At 36.9% G+C, this 18,559-nt stretch overlaps 3 protein-coding genes across 4 annotated transcripts; all 3 read right to left on the reverse strand.

The window, feature by feature from the left end:
* Window positions 1–2,187: 2,187 nt before the first annotated feature.
* Window positions 2,188–6,951, reverse strand: LOC141431102 (uncharacterized). Its single transcript, XM_074092102.1, has 3 exons — window positions 6,842–6,951; window positions 5,766–6,049; window positions 2,188–2,332 (listed from the first exon to the last, which is right to left on the reverse strand). Exons 1-3 carry the CDS (start codon window positions 6,909–6,911, stop codon window positions 2,276–2,278), a joined length of 411 nt encoding a protein of 136 aa, XP_073948203.1. The 5' UTR covers window positions 6,912–6,951; the 3' UTR covers window positions 2,188–2,275.
* Window positions 6,952–11,457: 4,506 nt separating this feature from the next.
* LOC141430808 (uncharacterized) lies at window positions 11,458–13,568 on the reverse strand. 2 transcript variants are annotated; one of them, XR_012451662.1, is made up of 2 exons: window positions 11,645–11,707; window positions 11,458–11,547 (listed from the first exon to the last, which is right to left on the reverse strand). XR_012451662.1 is itself a non-coding variant. In XM_074091662.1 (2 exons), exons 1-2 carry the CDS (start codon window positions 13,477–13,479, stop codon window positions 11,539–11,541), a joined length of 975 nt encoding a protein of 324 aa, XP_073947763.1. In that variant the 5' UTR covers window positions 13,480–13,568; the 3' UTR covers window positions 11,524–11,538. The 2 variants fall into 2 exon arrangements, 1 of the variants encoding a protein (XP_073947763.1); XM_074091662.1 differs by lacking the exon at window positions 11,645–11,707 and adding an exon at window positions 12,514–13,568 and having other exon boundaries at window positions 11,524–11,547.
* A 1,802-nt stretch (window positions 13,569–15,370) lies between these two features.
* Window positions 15,371–18,080, reverse strand: LOC141431101 (uncharacterized). Its single transcript, XM_074092101.1, has 3 exons — window positions 17,970–18,080; window positions 16,423–16,706; window positions 15,371–15,657 (listed from the first exon to the last, which is right to left on the reverse strand). The coding sequence occupies exons 1-3, from the start codon at window positions 18,037–18,039 to the stop codon at window positions 15,601–15,603; spliced, it is 411 nt and encodes a 136-aa protein (XP_073948202.1). The 5' UTR covers window positions 18,040–18,080; the 3' UTR covers window positions 15,371–15,600.
* Between the last annotated feature and the right edge of the window lie 479 nt (window positions 18,081–18,559).

Genomic DNA, 18,559 nt, shown 5'->3' on the forward strand with positions numbered 1-18,559 from the left:
GAAGAATTAGTCCTTTTGTGTTGGCAGGGTAGAATACACGTCGTATTGCTAAATTGTAGCTACCCGCAAAATATTTATGTTTTACCAAAGAACATCGGGTGGATGGATAGATGGAAGAACAAAAAAAATAGTTTATATTTATAGCAATGTATTAAAATAGGTTATTTTTGGTAAACCGTAGAAGTTTCTATTTACTATTATTGGCAGAATAGGTATCCTAAATAAATACTTCCCAAAATTACTATTCCACGCGGACGAAGTCGCGGGCAAAAGCTAGTTATAAATAAACCCGCGTAGCTCACCCAAAAACTATGAGATTTGACATTTCGGAGACCTCACGCTACACTAGCGCCTCTAGTGGCGAATTCATACGCGATAGCCCTCATTGAACTACCGCGAGACTCACTCATAAGAATCATACTTAGCAAGATTTCGATAAGCTGTCTTTTTTCGAATTGACATAATATTACTAGTCATCTGCAGCGATTGCGAAATAGCGTACAGCAAAATCATTTTCACCACAAAACTAAAAATGATCATGAAAACAATTCAAACACTCACTTAGCGCGTCCAAAAGCTCATCCACATTTTCCAACTTGACCTTCAGATTCTTGTATTTCTTCTCGTAGAACGACATTTTGATTTAGTTGTTTCAATTAACTCTTATTCACTGCAATGGTCATAAAACTATCTAAATGGGTTAAGTATATATAAGTACTGTGTTTATCTAACTATTAATCGGGCAAATTATCAGGAAGTTTTGAGGTGTTACTTCACTTTCTGTAAATTATTGGAACATCATTCAGTTATAATATTTCCATTATACCTAAGATTTTTTTTATTAGTCTGTGGTAATGTCCCCTTGGATTTCCAAGTCACCTATCTGCACTTACATATGTCTGGCCAAAAAAAGAAAACAAAACGAAAACTAAAAAGGAAAAATAACCCCCCGTTTCACCATTCATTGATTAAATTTATTTGACAGATAAATGTGATGCCGTTTCTGTTTGTTTTGTTCGAATAGACGGAGACGGCATCATATAAATCCGTCAAATAAAATTGAAAATAGCCTGAATGGCTTTGAGAAAAGTATGGTATTTATGTTTTACTAAAGAACGAAGATGGATGGAAGAACAAAACAAAATTACTTTATATTCATTCATAGCAATGTATTGAAATGGTAATTTTCAGTAAACCGTAGAAGTTTCTGTGTGCTATTATTGGCAGAATAGGTATCCTAAATATATTAAATACTTCCCAAAGTTACTATTCCACACGGAGGAAGTCGCAGGCAAAAGCTAGTATCGCAATAAATTGTACATTCCATTGTCAAGATTGTCGCTGGTTGCTAGGAATAGTTATATAATGAGTATGAATAGTACATTACTGTAGAGGCCGGGAAGTAGGGGGTTGCCGGCCAAGCAGATATAGGATATAGGGATGCGAGGCCGGCAACCCCTGGTTCCGGCCGAGGCTTGTATAGTGCTTTTCTCAAACATTACATGAAATAAAATAAAAAACAAGAAATGAAGCTGGCGGAACGCTAGTCTGGTCGCCCTGTTGTGTGCGCGCGTGTCGCGCTGGCTGCTGGCGGGCGGCGGGGGGCGGCTGCGTCGGTAGTGCTGAGTGTGGGCGTGCGCCGTGTCGCAGAGCGCGCGTTGAAACAAAAGACGGTCGCATTGCCGGCCGGCCAGCGGCCTGCAAAGTTGTATGAAATCTCTTTGCAGGCAGCTTGAGTGACCGCGCGCAGGCTGCCGAGTCACAGCGCCTGCATACATCTCAGCCTATTATTTGTACTTAATACAACGTCAATATTTCATGTCATGTTTGAGAAAAATATTTAACAAGCTGCCTGACACAATAAAAGACCTAACCTTCATAAAATTTAAACCTTCATAAAATTTAAGCTCTGAAAAAGTGGTTGATCGTTGAATGCTTTAATAGTGTTCAGGAGTTTTTAGACTACAAGTGAATGTATTCCCTAATTTCACATTCCATTTGTGGTAGATTTTATTGATTCTTGTGCTATTTTTAAGATTTTATTGTCAAAGCTTATTGTACCTAAAATCCTGTGAAATAAATGATTTTGAATTTTGAAAAAAGAGGTTTGAGCCTAGCAGTCGGACCTATATAGGCTGGGATGATGATGATTATGGTACCGTCGATGGAAGGAGATCAAAAATACAGTTTTCTAAATAGATGTACTGATAATTTAATTGAAATAATAACTCTATGAGTCGATACTTCTGATTCTATGAGAAATTATCACATTGCTTCAGACAGTTTCATAGTAAGTGGTGCATTTAAGGTCAACACCATCCTTATACGCGATCTGAAAAAAAAATGAGAGGATGGTTAAAATGAGGAAATAAACGGTTGCCGTATTGTCTAACGCCTGCGCATTCATGATCGCTTTCACCAACTCTTCTACACTCATCTTCTACCGTGTTACAGAAAGAAGTGGTAAAAACGATTGTGATTCCAAGTGTTTTAGACAATGACGACTGTAATCTAAATTGGCGTAAGGGACAAAATAGCGAAAATGAGTTATGAATGCAGTTATATCCAGTTTTTTTTTATCTATCGAATGGTATAGGTTACGTCTAATTTTCTTTAAAAAACATGCCCCTTACGCCCATAAAAAATGGGTAAGTACTTGGACTCAGAATTTGGAATAAATATAATGTATCCACACTTTTTTTTAAACTTGATTTGCCACTTTATGTAACTCTCAATCTCATTCCAAGTTAAATTTGCAAAGAGCTAACCAATACGCACAGGTACCATCAGCCAAATATATGGTCTACCACCCTAAAGTTGATAATCGTTTGCATGTCATAAAACAATAATGCCAACTCCTTTATCTCTCGGATTCTTCCCATTTTTCGGGCTAGATTTTAATGCAGTCTTGTCTCTGTTGGTCCAGTCTTAAAAGCGAAGCGTTCACTGTTGCTCCAAGCATGATACGCTGGGGTAAACGCCATGATTTCACACGATGCTCCCTCATGTCCCAACCATTGGCAGACGTCTCTCCTTCAACAGTGCTGTACTTAATATAGGACAGCTGTGCTATTCCAAGAACCCTGTCGTTTGTGACTACCTATATGATTCAAAATACCTGATACAATAAACCTGACTACGAAGCTCGAGGTCCCGGGTTCGATTCCCGTGTCGGGGCAGATATTTGTATGAAAAATACGAATGTTTGTTCTCGGGTCTTGGGTGTTTAATATGTATTTAAGTATGTATATATCTATATAATTATATTTACCCGTTGCTTAGCACCCATAACACAAGCTTTGCTAAGCTTACTTTGGGACTAGGTCAATGGGTGTGAATTGTCCTGTGATATTTATTTATTTATTTAAAATAATGGCCAAAATGGAACAAAGATAGCTCATGTAGTAGGCGTTTAACCGACGTTCTTGTATTGCATATAACGTTCAGTTTTTAGCATCGTACCTACATACAAGAGTATGGCCAAGATGCATGGCCGGTAACGATAATTGATTTTAATGTATAAGTGTTCATTCTGTCACTCTAATGTTGAACCTACTGAACGTGGTTGCCGCTTTGCCAATACGAATGTCGATCTTTGCATCGAGTGAGAAATTGTTCGACACAGTGGGCTAAGTAGCAAAACTTAGCCACGACCGCCCACGGCGTAGTAAGTAAGTACCTACCATCTTAAGATGTCGTCGGTGCTTCAGTCAGCCGTGGGCCACAGAGCACGTGCTCGTGAGAATTTGTCAATCATAGATCTTTATTATTCATTGTCTTTCTATCATCATTGGTGTTCTCCAAACTGTTGTTTTTACTAAATGAATAAGTAATCGACCATATTGATCGCTTAAATGTTCGTTACATTCATTTTGTTTTAATATTTTTTTATTTTTTTGCTGATAAACTTAATTTCCTTTTAAATGGTTTATCAAAATAGGGTTTATGGGACGTACTATGTACAGTTTAACACGTAAGGGACATGCTATCTTAGTCCCTAAGCCTCAATTTACAATTACAGTAATTACGCATGAAAGAGCTAAAAAAACTAAGTAAATGGGCATTTTGTAAAATTATTGTAAGGAAACAAACAGCAAAGCTATAATTTTTCAAGTAAATAAAAAAAGGTTTTTTGGCTCTCCTGGAAAGTAGCCATTTGTCCCTTACACCAATTTAGATTACAGTCGTCGAAAGACCTCTAACAACAACTCGTTTAAATAATTTTTAACGGTTTTTTGCATCCGTTAGATTATAAAAAATATCATTTTTGTTTAATTAGATAAAGAAAAAAAAGTTTTCTAACTTACGGATTCAATGAACTTATAGCAGTGTTTCCCATTTGCCGAGTCGCAACCCAGTACCGGGCCATCAAAATAAAATACCGGGTCGCAACATTTCCGCCTTGTTTTAAAAATAATACCTATTATCGATCGACGCATCGTAAATATTCCAGGATCGGGAGACGAACTATCGGTAGGCTTCCAAGAAGATGGAGCGACGACCTGCCCCCTGTACCACAAAAGTTACAAGTGCTACAATTCGACAAAATTGTTAAGTTTCTCTAGTAAATGTTACAATTTTGTCGAATTGTAGCACTTGTAACTATTGTGATACAGGGGGCTGGTTAAGATCGCGGGATCGCGGTAGATGTGGAAAGCACAAGACCGGTCTGAGTGGAGAGCCTTGGGGGAGGCCTATGTCCAGCAGCGGACGTCTTTCGGCTGACATGATGATGATGATTAAGTCGGTCACGAAGGGGCAGTGCGAAAATTACCGGGCCATGGCAGAACAATGTTTGGGAAACACGTTACTGCTCTATAGGTATATACAGATGTAGTGAAGTGAATAATATTTGGCCATCGTATTTTTGTCGGAAAAGTTCGTATTTACGAGTATCTTGCTTTCTCAGTTGACTTACTGAGGTTTACAGAAGCTAAATGAGAAAGCATGATAAATACAAACTTATCCGACAAAATACGAAGACAATAGCAGATTGATAACCAAGGGTGGAAAGTGACCCATTTCAGCCGAGATATTTCTGGCCAATAGTTCGAGGGGAAATGGGTAATTTCACCCGAGTTAGACACTCTACTTTTCATTTCATCTGTGAGGAAAGTAAAATACTACAAAAAATGAGAATACTAATAATTTAATTTACTTATATCCAACCTCCAACGGTACCTTTTCGACTGGCCACTTGCCACGGCTGACTATAAAAAAAAACGAGTTGGTCACGACCAAGGAGCTCATTATACAAAACTGGAGGTTGAACGCCGAACTAAGAAGATTGACCTTTATTACTTGTTTATATATTCCATGTGTTTCTTTCACATTTCACGAATAACCTAACTAAAGAAAGAGATGGAATATGTTCGTGATGTAATAAAGATCAATTTTCTTGTTTCAAACGGATGTTCGGCGTTCAACCTCCAGTGTTGTATATAAGCTCCTTGGTCACAACGTGCATCTATGGCCATGCCGAAACGTGAAAAAAAGTGTCATTGACGTAACTCAATTATCTTCGACTCCGTGGCTAACCGAAAATTAAAAAAAATTACTTTCCACCCTAGAGATGAAAACGCAATTTTCCACCCGGCTATCTATCTACCCATGAAATTAAACTTTCCGAACAGAAGATATGAAAAATAATTAGATCTGTATACTTCTGTGCTTACATGCCCATGATTGGTGCCGTCACCCTATCTCAGTTTTAAAGTTGGGACGTCCTGGGTGGTCGTGGTCACTCCATCAAAAAAAGTACTTACTTGCTTCATGGTATTTCCTTCAAACACTCTGTCCATATGCAGTTTCCTTCCATCATCGAAGGTTACCCGCGACTCTATGGTATCACCTTTCACTTCAAAATGAACTTTTGCGGTTTTACCATCTGGAGTTTTGAAGTCTACATCACCTCCTGGTACGATCTTCTGGTTGAATGATTCTTTACCATCGTTGGAGACTACGAACTGGATAGTACCATCATCGTTTTTGTTGAAAATCGATATGCTGTTCATGTTCTTGACTAATGCTCGAATTGATTCTGGGACGTCTGCAATTTAAGTAGGAAGGACAATTTGTCAGTTTTTTGAATATATTTTTCAGTGTTTTCATTGCGATTTCTTACAGAAAAAAAGGCCAAAAGCGTGTCGGACACGCCCAAAATAGGGTTCCGTAGCCATTACGAAAAAATTAAGTCAAATTATCTAAGAAATTCGTATTTTATACGGAATCTTCCAAGTTTAGGTATATTTTATACCTTAGGCTGAAGAGTAAAACTACTAATAATTCTCAAGCGAATTTAGCCGTAATAGTTTGCTTTGAAAGTTTTATATACTTACTACCATCCTGAATTTTTTCAAATTTTTCCACCACCAGTTTAGATTTCAGAGGGGGGGGGGTTTCTCATCCAACCTTATAGTATTGTGTTGGATAGGTATTTTAAAACCATTAAGGGTTTGCTAAGACGATTTTTCGATTCATTGATTTTTTTGCGAAATATTCAACTTTAAAGTTCAAATTTTCATTGAAACTCTAAAATCTAAACCGGTGGGTGGAAAAATTTGAAAAAATTCAGAATGGTAGTAAATATATCAAATTTACAAGGAAAAATGTAGTGGCTAATATTGCTTGAGAATTATTAGTAGTTTAAGAGTAAATAGCAGCCTAAGGTATAAAATACCTAAACTTGGAAGATTCAGTACACTACACAATACGAAATCCTTAGAAAAATATTATCAGATTTTTTCGTAATGGCTACGGAACCTATTCCTGGGCGTGTACGACACGCTCTTGCCGGTTTTTTATATGTACAGCCATCCGCGTCAAAAAGCAAAACACTCACTCATTTTTTCCATGAACTCCTCCACATTTTCCATCCTGACCTTCTTAAATTTCTTTCCGTAGAACGACATTTTGTTTCGATTCAGAGCCAATCAATGCAATGGTTATAAAAACATGTTATTGGGTAATTTATAATATGCTTTATCTAAAATAATCGAACATATCTGACAGATAAGTCCGTAAAGTTAATCACAGATTGCCCTAGCAATCTGTGATTGACTTTACGTGCCTACTCTTAACTATATTACATTAGAACGTATTAAAATATGTCCCTAACTTTTTCCGCGGTTTGGCACGTGTTGTTGTGGCTGTTGAATTGAACTTCGGGATTTTACAAATTACCGTGATTGATAACTGATAATTTCAAGAATAACAGGGTTGTCTTCATTTACGTTGCACTTACCAAGAACACGCCACAATATGTCGTATCTAATATAAGTTGCTGCAGTTGAGATTCAAAGAATTGTACATATGTATTTTTAAAAATAAGGGAATACCGGATAACTCGCGTCTTAAATCGAACTTAGCTCGACATGTTTCGGGCTTCTTCCTGGCTGCTGTAACACGCGCACTGAAAAAAAGGATAGCTGAACTGGTAAGACTACTTGACGTTTAGCCAAAATTTACTAATTAGGAACCAAAATATTGCTAATATTGCAAAACTGATTTTGTAAGACATCACCTAACTTCTAGCTACTAGTAGGCCTTAGTTTCGCGTTGGTCCTAGGAATACGATAGGGTTACGAATTTGCCCGAAACAAGTCGAGCTAAACTCGATTTAAGACGTGAGTTATCCGGTACAATATTATTTAATATAGAGGGAATACTGGTATAAAAAGTAGCCTAAATGCTATTCCCAAGATCTACAGATCTTCACAATTCACAGATCTACATCTAGAGGTACATTTATACATAGACCATCAGATATTTATGTACGCTTTAATGTGTCAGATATTAGTGCTTGTGACTGTACCAGGCAATTCAATGATGTGTGTGAGGTTCCCGATTCGCATCAAGCCTAAGTGTACAGCCCTTAAGCCCCTAAAAGTCTCTCAATTTGGGAGGAGGCCTATGCCCAGCAGTTAGGTGAGCAATCTGCATTTACAACATAATAATATCTTATTAAATATAATGACCCGGATAACTCACGTCTTAAATCGAGTTTAGCTCGACACGAAGACGAAGGGCTACGGATTAGCCCGAAACATGTCGAGCTAAACTCGATTTAAGACGTAAGTTATCCGGGTCATTATATTTAATATGAGTGAGTCTCACGGTAGTTTCATGTTCAAAATAATAATATCTATTACAAAAATACCCAAAAAAATAATGAAATGCATTATTTTACCTAAGACGTTTATTCACTTGAGCCACAGGTGAGGGCTAATAGATAAACCAACGATAAAATGAGTTTTGTGAACGCAGGTTTCTAATTCCTCCATCTCCGTTTAGCCAACCAACTTCTAGGCGGGGGGAGTGTCTTCACCCTTATGTTATTAGTGTTCCATTGGCCCGCACCAAGCAGTTAGCTTCATTTTTCATAAAGCGAACTGCTAAGGAATGGAATTCGCTACCGTCGTCTGTATTTCCGGATAAATACAATCTAGGGCTCTTCAAGGCTAGAACGCCAGAATAGGGCTGTTACTGAACTTTTGAGATACACCTTTGGCCTCATCTGCACTTAACATCAGGTGAGATAGGGGTAAAACACAGTCAATTTTATGTAATAACAAAATAGTAGATTATTGTCGTGGCCTGGAAGTAGGCAATTGCTGGCTGAGTATGAGTATTAAACGGACGAGCTTGCGAGTCCGTTTAACTAATACGAAGTCAGCAATTGCTATTCCAGCCGAGGCTAATATAAAGCTTTTCTCAAAAATGGTGAATAATTCTGAAATAGAATAAACTTTTTCTCAAAATATATTATAAAATTTAACTTTATTCCAATATTTTTCTTATGCCTTCCCGCCTTTTTTCATTAAAAATAAACTGCAGGTGTATTTTTCCACCGAAAGCACCACAAGCTATTTGAGACCCAATAGAAAAAGTCCGGAGTTCCAACAAAATATCTGATACCGGCCATTAGACTTGGCTGTATACGGCATGTGTCAACATTTCCATGGTCTTTTTAACTTTAAAAAAAATGTGACTGATTGCAGGCGAGCTAATTCATTATTGTCGAGCTAGCGCGCCTGCAATCTTTTTAACTTTTTAATTTTTCGCTGACCATAAACTATGCACTTCACCTTTTGATATGTAAAGAATAATGTTAACTATTACGGTAATTTTTGAGAAAATTGCTTTTTACTTCGATTGCGAGGAAAATAAACAGCAAGAGTACAAATAAATATTCATTTATCGCCTTTATTAGTTATATTGAAAATCGCCGAAATTTTATTTTAATCTGATAACAATATGTAGCAATGAGGTAGGTAGTGTGGTCTTCCAGCTGATTATGCTGTCTGTGATAGTTTTGATTTTATTGAATGATTTTGACAGAAAATGCAGCCAGTCATGAAAATTACTAAAAGTAACTAGTATCGCGTCAAAAGGATTCGCGCTGTCATCGTTCATCCACCATTACCTCTCATATTTCGTTTTCTAGATTTTTTTACCGTAAAACGGCAAAATCTACTAGATACTGGCAAAATTGTCCTCCAATGGACAGAGTCATATTTTTCTAAAAATCTAATCTAATCTACTAGTATCGCGAAATTGACTACGTATGTTACTAAGTATGAGTGTTTTTTCATCATCGTGACTACTTGTATTTTGCTGCTCATAAATTTCATAATTTTCACACTTATCATGAGGTTGCGAAATTTAAGCGTTAATTTGTTATCGTTAATATGAGTCAACTTTATAAGGTAGGAACTAGCTTTTGCCCGCGGCTTGGCCCGCGTGGATTTCGGCTATCGCGCGCTGTTCCCTCGGGAACTGAGCATTTTTTCGCGATAAAAAGTAGCCTATGTCACTGTCTGCCCCATAAACTACTTATCTCTATGTCAAAAATCACGTCGATCTATCGCTTCGTTTCGACGTGAAAGACGGACAAACGTAGAAACATACAATCGCGCACACTTTCGCATTTATAATATTAGTAATTTTCTTTTCATTTGTTTCAGACTACAATACTATTTTTAATATTAGGTATTTTATTAAATAATCACGAGACAATAACCCCTCTCGTGATCATGGCGCATGCAACTGTGCCGTAATATCGAGCTGCTCTAAAATCCAGGTACCTACGCGGAAGAAACATCCAAAAATACAAAAATCAAGAAAAGAATTAAGACAAAGAAATCAAGTAAGAAAAAAAAACTTAACATGCCGTGTTTTGCCAGAATGTTTACAGTATACATTTTAATAGTATTTTTTTTTATAAGTAACGTATATAATAAGCTTTCATTTGAGATATTAAACATTTAAATCGGTCTATTACTTTAGCTTGCAGAATTTTTTGAAATATGTTTTAAAGAAGTGGCGCCTTCTCTGTTCCTAAGGGGTGAAACTTCCGATGCTGCGGGTCAAAACACTCAATTTAGTCTGTACTATCTCTCCCTATATATACTCTAGTCTTTGGTACTGTGGGGACTGTAACTTAGTAGAGCTTAGGTACTGGGGATCAACGCGCGTGACTAACTTAGTTCAAAATAAACAACTTCTTCAATCATTTGGATTTATTTCAGACCTTAAAAATACATTTACATAGCATAGCACCAGCCGCTTAGGCTATCGGGAGCAATCTGCGCTCCGGTATGTAATACCCGCTGTCAATCTAACCTGCCAAGTGGTCAGTTTTACCACCTGCCAGCGGTATACAGCCTAGTTCCTACATATCCCTCCTTCCTCACAGAGGTGGGGACCTAATCTACGGCCCTACCTAACGGGGACATTACAGACAGAAAAGGGTCTTTGCTAAAGACTAGTCACATCCTTTTCATGAAATTCTAGTCTATGTTACTACAATCATAAATAGGTTTATATATTTCAAAATTTTCAAATCAAGGATGGGGCTTCGCCGCCCAAAACACCGAAACAAAAAAGGTACGGCGCCTTTTCAGTAAAAAGCCTAGCTACTAAAGACGCGTGACATTGCCTGTGCAACCCGGCACGTCATTCTTGCTTCATGCCCATCAACCTTCATCAGGTGATGAAGGTTCCTCAGCACCCCCTAGCGGAGTTGCCGTTCCACAACGACAGCAATAGCCGCTGGGTTTCCATCTTTTTATTATTTCACAGCCATGGATCCAAGTGTGGACCCCTGGGCAAGCTTCATCGGCGGTCCCAGTTGGCTGTGTGAACATCTGTTGCTTGAAAACTATTGAAAGGTACAGAAAATCAATCATTAAATACACCATCAATTAACACCACATATTTCTGGGCATATTGAACACATGAAGGTATGAAGTACTCCCACATGCTGAGATAAACTAAACTACTCATTCTTTATATATAGAAATTCACCTCATATATGATTACAGTTCACATTGGGAGATGTATGAACAGGCAATCTCATATTCGTGAAGTTGAATATGTAAACAATTATATAAGTTCACTATGTAATTAAAAGTTATCTGTTTGGTTTTCCAGCGATGTCGTCAGACATCAGTTTTGACAAGAGCAGCTGGAGCTGCCATCAGTTTTCATCAGCCACTGCATGGCTGCTGCAGATTGCCATCTCATTTCTGCATTTAATTAATTGATCTCCCAATATGAAAACACACAAAAAACATATATTAGTCACATAGTAATATTACAACACGCATTAGTCATATAAATTCATTATATCATTAATTCCTACCTACTCAAAAAACTTTTAATTCAATTACCTATAATTATAAAATTCAATCGCAAAAAATAAATTACAATGTTACATAGACACAGAACTTCTCGGTGAACTTTAAAAAGTTTCAGTCAAACCACAGGTCATTCGGCTTGAGACAGCCATCACTTTCCGTCCTTTCACTCCTAAATGAACGTTTTTAATTTTATGTTTCGTTCAGTTAGCGATCCTTGCTGTGGGAAAAACCTTTTATTAACATAACTTAGATAATGACGTGACTTTTGATTACCTTTTCTATGGAATCTATCAGGTCCGTTCGCGTTCTCACGTCGTGGCATTTCTACTCTTACATCACAACCAGAAGGTTCCTCTCGCTCCTTCATCAGACCTGCCGAACCAATCTGCAAATTTTCCGACTTTCGTACCCTTTCAGGCTTCGAGCTCAACTCGCCTTTTTCGCCATCCTTTTGCTCCATCTTTCTATCGATCCTCGATACTTTCCCAATCGACTTCGACTTCTCCAACTTTCCTTCACTCGAACCTGAAGCAAAAGTATTTAAAGCACGGAACCCTAACAATTTTTTTACTGATCGCGCTTTACTTTCCACGGTCAAGGAGTTAATTTGCTCGCACTCAACCTCTTTCATGGCAACTTGATTTGCACAAACTTTTTCGGTCAATAATGAAACGTTGCTCGTGTCACTCAATTTTCGAATAAAATTGACACGGAATTTTTTATTCAGAGTCAAAGTATGACTACGAAAATCAATCATTGCATTATTTGCAGTCAAAAAATCTTGCCCTAGAATGCAAAAATTTGTGCCATCATTAATTACTAACAGTCTAATTCTACAATAATAATTATCTATCAAAATATATGTATTTACAATTCCTATAGGCTGAATCATGGAGCCTCCTGCTACGCGTAAAGGATTACTGAGCTTGTGCTCATATTTTAAATTAATTTCCTCTGCCAAGGAAACGGATATTAGTGACACATTGGCACCACTATCTATGAGGGCCTTGCAAATCCTGCCATTGAGCTCTATGGGCACAAACGTGTTCAGACTATTTTTCTCAACAGTACAAACATCGGGAAATTCACTAGAAAAAATCGTATTTATTTGGAAACTATCAGTATTTCCTTGATCTCCTTGACGCTGCTGCGGCACCGGCTGTAGCTGCCGCGGCCTCAAATTATACCTTCCGTAAGGCGTGCGTGATGTTCCCTGCTGCATTTCTTGCGGAAATACCATTGTTGGCGGCGTTTGGGACGTGCCATACTCCGAACGCGGCGTGAATCGAAGAGGTGGAGCATCTCCTTGCTCCCACGAGTGTTGATAATCTTTTGTAATATTAATCGGCAGTTCTACTTTATGTGTTTTCATGTGTAATTCTGTATTAAATACATCACACAATTGCAGAATCGTTTTTCTTAGCTCCTCCTTTGACGCGAACAATCTAGACGCTAAATGTAATTGCCATTGCGAATTAATAGACTTAATAAAATGCTTGATAAATCTGCCGTCTTCAGTGATTCCTGCTTTTAAAGCTAACCTTTCTAGCTCATAATAAAATGACAGTAGCGGTTCCTTTGGTTCCTGCTTTCTATAATAAAAAGACTGGGCATAGTCTTCTTGCGACGGGAATTGTTCTGCCAATCTCTGCTTTATTAAATCATACGACTCCAACGTCGTGAAATTGGCCTTGTACCAGGACAACGCGGGCCCTTCTAAGTAGAGTGCGATCGCTACTCGCTTCTGTTCTGCGGACCAATTCTTTATGATCGCAATAGTTTCAAACTGGTGGATAAAATCGTCCACATCCGAATATCCTGCGAATTTTTCTGCCATCTTCTTTTCTTCTCCGCAATAAACTTTTGTTGCCCGCAAATTCTATTAAACACAGGGATAGAGGAAAAAATAAAATAACTCACAGTTGCTTCCTCAAAAATCGATACATTTACCAAATTGCTTCACTTTTCATGCGCTTTTTTGTCATCAAAGCTCGTCTTTTCTTAACAATTGTCCATAGACCGCTGGAATCGCTGCGGTACTCCGTCGTCCTCTGAAGCGATAGCTAAAACATAAAAAGTACACCGACCGCGCCTAACTCCACCACTTGTGGGGACTGTAACTTAGTTGAGCTTAGGTACTAGGGATCAACGCGCGTGACTTTAAACTTAGTTCAAAATAAACAACTTCTTCAATCATTTGTATTTATTTCAGACCTTAAAAATACATTTACATAGCATAGCACCAGCCGCTTAGGCTATCGGGAGCAATCTGCGCTCCGGCATGTAATACCCGCTGTCAATCTAACCTGCCAAGTGGTCAGTTTTACCACCTGCCAGCGGTATACAGCCTAGTTCCTACAGTACTATCACTGTGCAAAGCGGCTTGCTTTCACACGAAGTGCAGCATTTTGTCTCTAACAAGTAGGTATGACTATAATATTAGTATGGATTTTCTTTTCATTTGTTTCAGACTACAATACTATTTGTAATATTAGGTACCGATTTATTCAGTGACAATACAATAATAATGACAGTACAATAAAATATAATTAGATATATGCTGAAAGTACCTATAACATTTTTTATTATATATATTTTTTGATGGCAAACGAGCAAGTGGGTCTCCTAACATAAACATTCATAATATAAACACTCATATTCTCGCCGCGGTTAAACCTACCTATAAGGGTAGGTACCATCAGCCAATTAAGTGGTCTATAAATTTTTATTGAACAAGTTCCTCTCAAATGAATAAGTCGCTAAAGTCGACCTTTCAAGTTGACAGACACGTCTATTGGCATTATTGTTTTATGACATGCAAACGATTATCAACTCACACTGATGTATTAAACTGGTAGTAGCCCTGCTGCTCACTTGATAGGCTATCCAACGAAAGAAAATCAGGGGAAAAAATTGTGTAAAAGCGAATTTTGGTATAGATGTAGGGAATAAATTGTATTTTAAACCACATACTCAAAGTACTGATGGGTGGGGAGCAATAGGCGGCCTAATCGCTTAAGAGCGATCTCTTCCAGGCAACCTTTTTTACAGAAAGAAGGAAGGACTAGTTTACAACAGGTGGTGCATCAAAAGTAGATCAGAAAATTTAAACGTAACAGAAATACATCTACGAATACATACATAATTATATCGTACATATAATATACGTCCAAAATAAATATATGCAGTGAGATAAACAGCAACAAATAAGTAAATAAATTATCATAAAGCTAATAATTACAAGATATGATGTTCTTTTTATAGATTTGAATCGCCACCCAAAAAACAAATACCTACTAATAATAAAAGGTTCATACTCAGCATAAATATTCTTCGCTAGAAGAAGTACTCACAAAAAAACCACCAAGTCCATTTGATATAAGGGCCGACTTACTATGGAAACCCGACAATTTTTTTATGAAATATTGATCCCATAGAAAAAAATGTATAGAATCTTTTTAGTAGAGAGTTTTAAGTAGAGTAGAGGCAGTGTTTGGTCTTCGTTGGGTGGGCTATGATAGTAGGTTGGTAACCACCGTCTATGAACCTATAGCACCCTTGCAACCGGAGATACTAGGTGTAGGTGTAGTTGCAGGTTTTGCAAGAAACGGTCACGGTCACCTAACAAGCTTACACGTATTGATAAGGGATGAAAAAGGGAAGGAAGATTTACAGATAGGTATTTAACTTTAAATAAGTATGAAGTTTATTTAACATAAAACACAGAATTTCGGAAAATAAATAGTTTAATTCAAATAAAACAGTACAATGAGAATTGCGTTCTATTTCCGTAGAAAAGAAACCTGAGAATTAACTCATTTTATGCATATAATACATATTAATACCGTTTGTATACAGCACTGCCTGTTAGTTTTCTATAAATTGCTAGTGCATCATGTGAAAAATGGCTAATAAATAACATTCAATATTTGTAAGCGATGCATCTAAGAATTAAGCTTTAGACAACTTCGTAGTAAGTAATGCTTTTAAGGTCAAGCCCTTCCTTCCACGCGATCTGAAATAGAAAAAAGTTTTGTTAAAAACATTATACAAATGTGATGTAAAAAAAATGAGATTGTTAGTGGACTTAACCATATATTTAGGCCAAGGGACACTGCAAGGTATGTAATTAAAATGCCCCTAAAGTGGAAAAGGGGTTAAATGACCTCTTTTTTATATTGACTTATGAAAACCGCGGTGTGGTGTGACATAAACATTTAAATTATATTTGGTTCGAGATGTAAACCGTTGTTACCTTTGATCCCTTTAGCTACCGATATTTCGACGCAGTTGTATACATTTTTATCTTTTGCATAAATCTATTTTAGTTGTAATGTGTATTCGTATTTATTATTTATTGTGTATTTATGATGTTGCAATTATGTGTATTATATGTATGATTAGTTTTATCTATTTTGTTATAGCTCTAATCTAAAATTGAATCACCTGCTAAAATCTATTCCTTATTCTTCTTTCAATTGTAAGAGGTTACCTGCAAGAGATCGCTCTGAATCGATAAAGCCGCCTATTGCTTACTTTGAAAATGTTTCTTGTACCTCTGTTTTCATATAGTAGTAGTACTGGTTAGGTACTATTTATATTGTGGTGTCAATAAAGAGTCATTGTATTGTATTACTATATTGTAACGTCGATGATCACTGGTAGAGAAGCTCATTTGGAATAGGTGATCATGATCTACAACCAGTAACCAATATGTATATACCTATTTATATAATGGAATTAGCTGTGAATAATTAAAAATTGACATTTAAACACTTACCTGCTTCATGGTATTGTCTTCAAATATTCTGTCCAAATGCAGTTTGTTTCCATTTGAGAGGGTTATAATCGACTCTAGGGTGTCCCCTTTCAGCTCGAAATGTACTTTGGCATTGCTTCCATCAGGAGTCTTAAAATCCGCATCAACGCCTGGAGTTATTTTCTGATTGAAAGCTTCAGCACCGGCTTTGAATACTATGTACTGGATGGAGCCATCGTCGTTCTTTTGGAAGGTGGATATGGAATCCATGTTTCTCAGCATCTGTCGGGTTGGCTCGGGGACCTCTGGAAGATTAAAACGGTTTCAGTTTCTATATCTTTGTAACCTTTGTTATCTTTGTTACTTGTGATACCTATATTATTAACTGTTAGGTACGAGAGTAATCTTTTTAATTTAAATCCATACGTACATAAAATAAACAAAAAACACATGAAATGACAGTTAAAAAGAAGACAAAGTGAACTAACCTAAGAAACATTAACTAAACATGTTACTATAAAAATTATAAAAAGAACACAGGTACGTGTATGATCTCTTTGTGAAGCCAAAATATTTCATTTCCGACGAAAGCTTAATATATTGGCTTTAGTTGCTTACAACTAGGCTGTTACAAATGTTATTTGTTTATTGAATGTGATCTTGCTCGCTAATCTTGCCGTGAAGCAGCAGTGCTTGCACTGTTGTGTTTCGGCGTGGAGAGTAAGACAGCCGGTGAAATTACTGGCACTTGAGGTAGGCCATCTTAGGCCTCTAGGTTGGGAACGCATCTACAATACCCCTGGTGTTGCAGATGTTTATGGGCGGAGGTGTTACCATCAGGAGACCCACGTGCTCGTTTTCCTTCCAGCCGAATAAAAAAAAATGTGAAAGTATGTTTTTTTGCCTTTGTTATTTCAATTTTGAACATGAAAACTACCGTGAGACTCACTCATATTAAAAGATATTATAACGGATAACTCACGTCTTAAACCGAGTTTAGCTCGACATGTTTCGGGCTATTTCGTAGCCCGAAACACAATTACTTAGTTTAGTTTAGTTTAGTTTATTTATTCACTCAACATCAATACTTATAAAATACATTAAGTCAGATTATATAAGAATTTAGCTGTGAGATCGTCAATTTGTATAAGACATATAAAACAATCAATAAATACAATGTAAATAAATTAAATTCGTTCAAATTGTAAGAAATCATTATTATTATGTTATATTAAATTAAAGCATATACAATATACCTAGGTAGGTACGTACTACGTATACATATTACAAATTATAAATACAATTAAATTATCGAATTGATGAGTACGACATTACCTACATATATCTAGGTACTGTCCGAAATTCTACTAATAACTTATTTGTGATAAAATGACTAAAACAGCTGATACGGATTTGGATGAAATTGGCATACAGATACTTGATAATCGAGATATGAAGTTAGGACACATGTTATCACGAAAATTGAATAAATTCTTTGGAATCGAGAAACGATTTCTTCGCAGACAAAATCACGAGCAACAGCTAGTTTAAATACAACAACTACTCACTTAGCAATTCCATGAATTCCTCTGAATTCTCCAGCCTGGTTTTCTTATATTTCTTCCCGTAGAACGACATAATAATTCTGTTAACTATTAATCACTGCAATGGTTGTAAAACCATTTTATTGCGTTATTTATACTGTGCCTTTATCGTGCATTAATCTTCTTGTATCAGTTAAGCTAATAAAAAGTAAGATTGTTTTGAAGTTTTTTGTATTTTTTATTTCAACTCCAAATTTTGTTACTTTTATGGTCACCGTAAAATCCACATCGAATAGCATGCAGCACGGAATGCTGGGACCTGGATTCGATTCCCAGCGCTGGTCTCTTTTTCTAGTTCTTCTGCATCTATGTTTCAGTTTGTATTTAGATCTTCATAAAAGTAATCCAAAACTTCACTTTATGTTTAAGAAACTCATACAGTCTGAACACCATATCATTCTGGCCGTAACGAAGCGTGCATTAAATTTGATACGACTCTATTTTGTGGAGCAATAGGACATGTCAGATATTTTTGCACGCTCCGCTATGTATGACAGATATTAATGCAGGTAGTATACTTTAAAGCAAGGCGTGGAGAGCCTCTTACAGGCTGA

This window comes from Choristoneura fumiferana, chromosome 9 (genome assembly GCF_025370935.1).
Source record: "Choristoneura fumiferana chromosome 9, NRCan_CFum_1, whole genome shotgun sequence".
Lineage (NCBI taxonomy): Eukaryota > Metazoa > Arthropoda > Insecta > Lepidoptera > Tortricidae > Choristoneura > Choristoneura fumiferana.

Excerpts from the sequence above, each read along its gene's own strand:
- LOC141431102 (XM_074092102.1), bottom strand. The coding sequence starts at position 6,911 with ATGTCGTTCTACGGAAAGAAATTTAAGAAGGTCAGGATGGAAAATGTG. Across the intron at positions 6,050-6,841 it reads GGAGTTCATGGAAAAAATGA|ACGTCCCAGAATCAATTCGA; the intron begins GTGAGTGTTTTG and ends CTTAAATTGCAG. Across the intron at positions 2,333-5,765 it reads AAGGAAATACCATGAAGCAA|ATCGCGTATAAGGATGGTGT; the intron begins GTAAGTACTTTT and ends TTTTTTTTTCAG.
- LOC141430808 (XM_074091662.1), bottom strand. The coding sequence starts at position 13,479 with ATGGCAGAAAAATTCGCAGGATATTCGGATGTGGACGATTTTATCCAC.
- LOC141431101 (XM_074092101.1), bottom strand. The coding sequence starts at position 18,039 with ATGTCGTTCTACGGGAAGAAATATAAGAAAACCAGGCTGGAGAATTCA. Across the intron at positions 16,707-17,969 it reads GGAATTCATGGAATTGCTAA|AGGTCCCCGAGCCAACCCGA; the intron begins GTGAGTAGTTGT and ends TTAATCTTCCAG. Across the intron at positions 15,658-16,422 it reads AAGACAATACCATGAAGCAG|ATCGCGTGGAAGGAAGGGCT; the intron begins GTAAGTGTTTAA and ends TTTCTATTTCAG.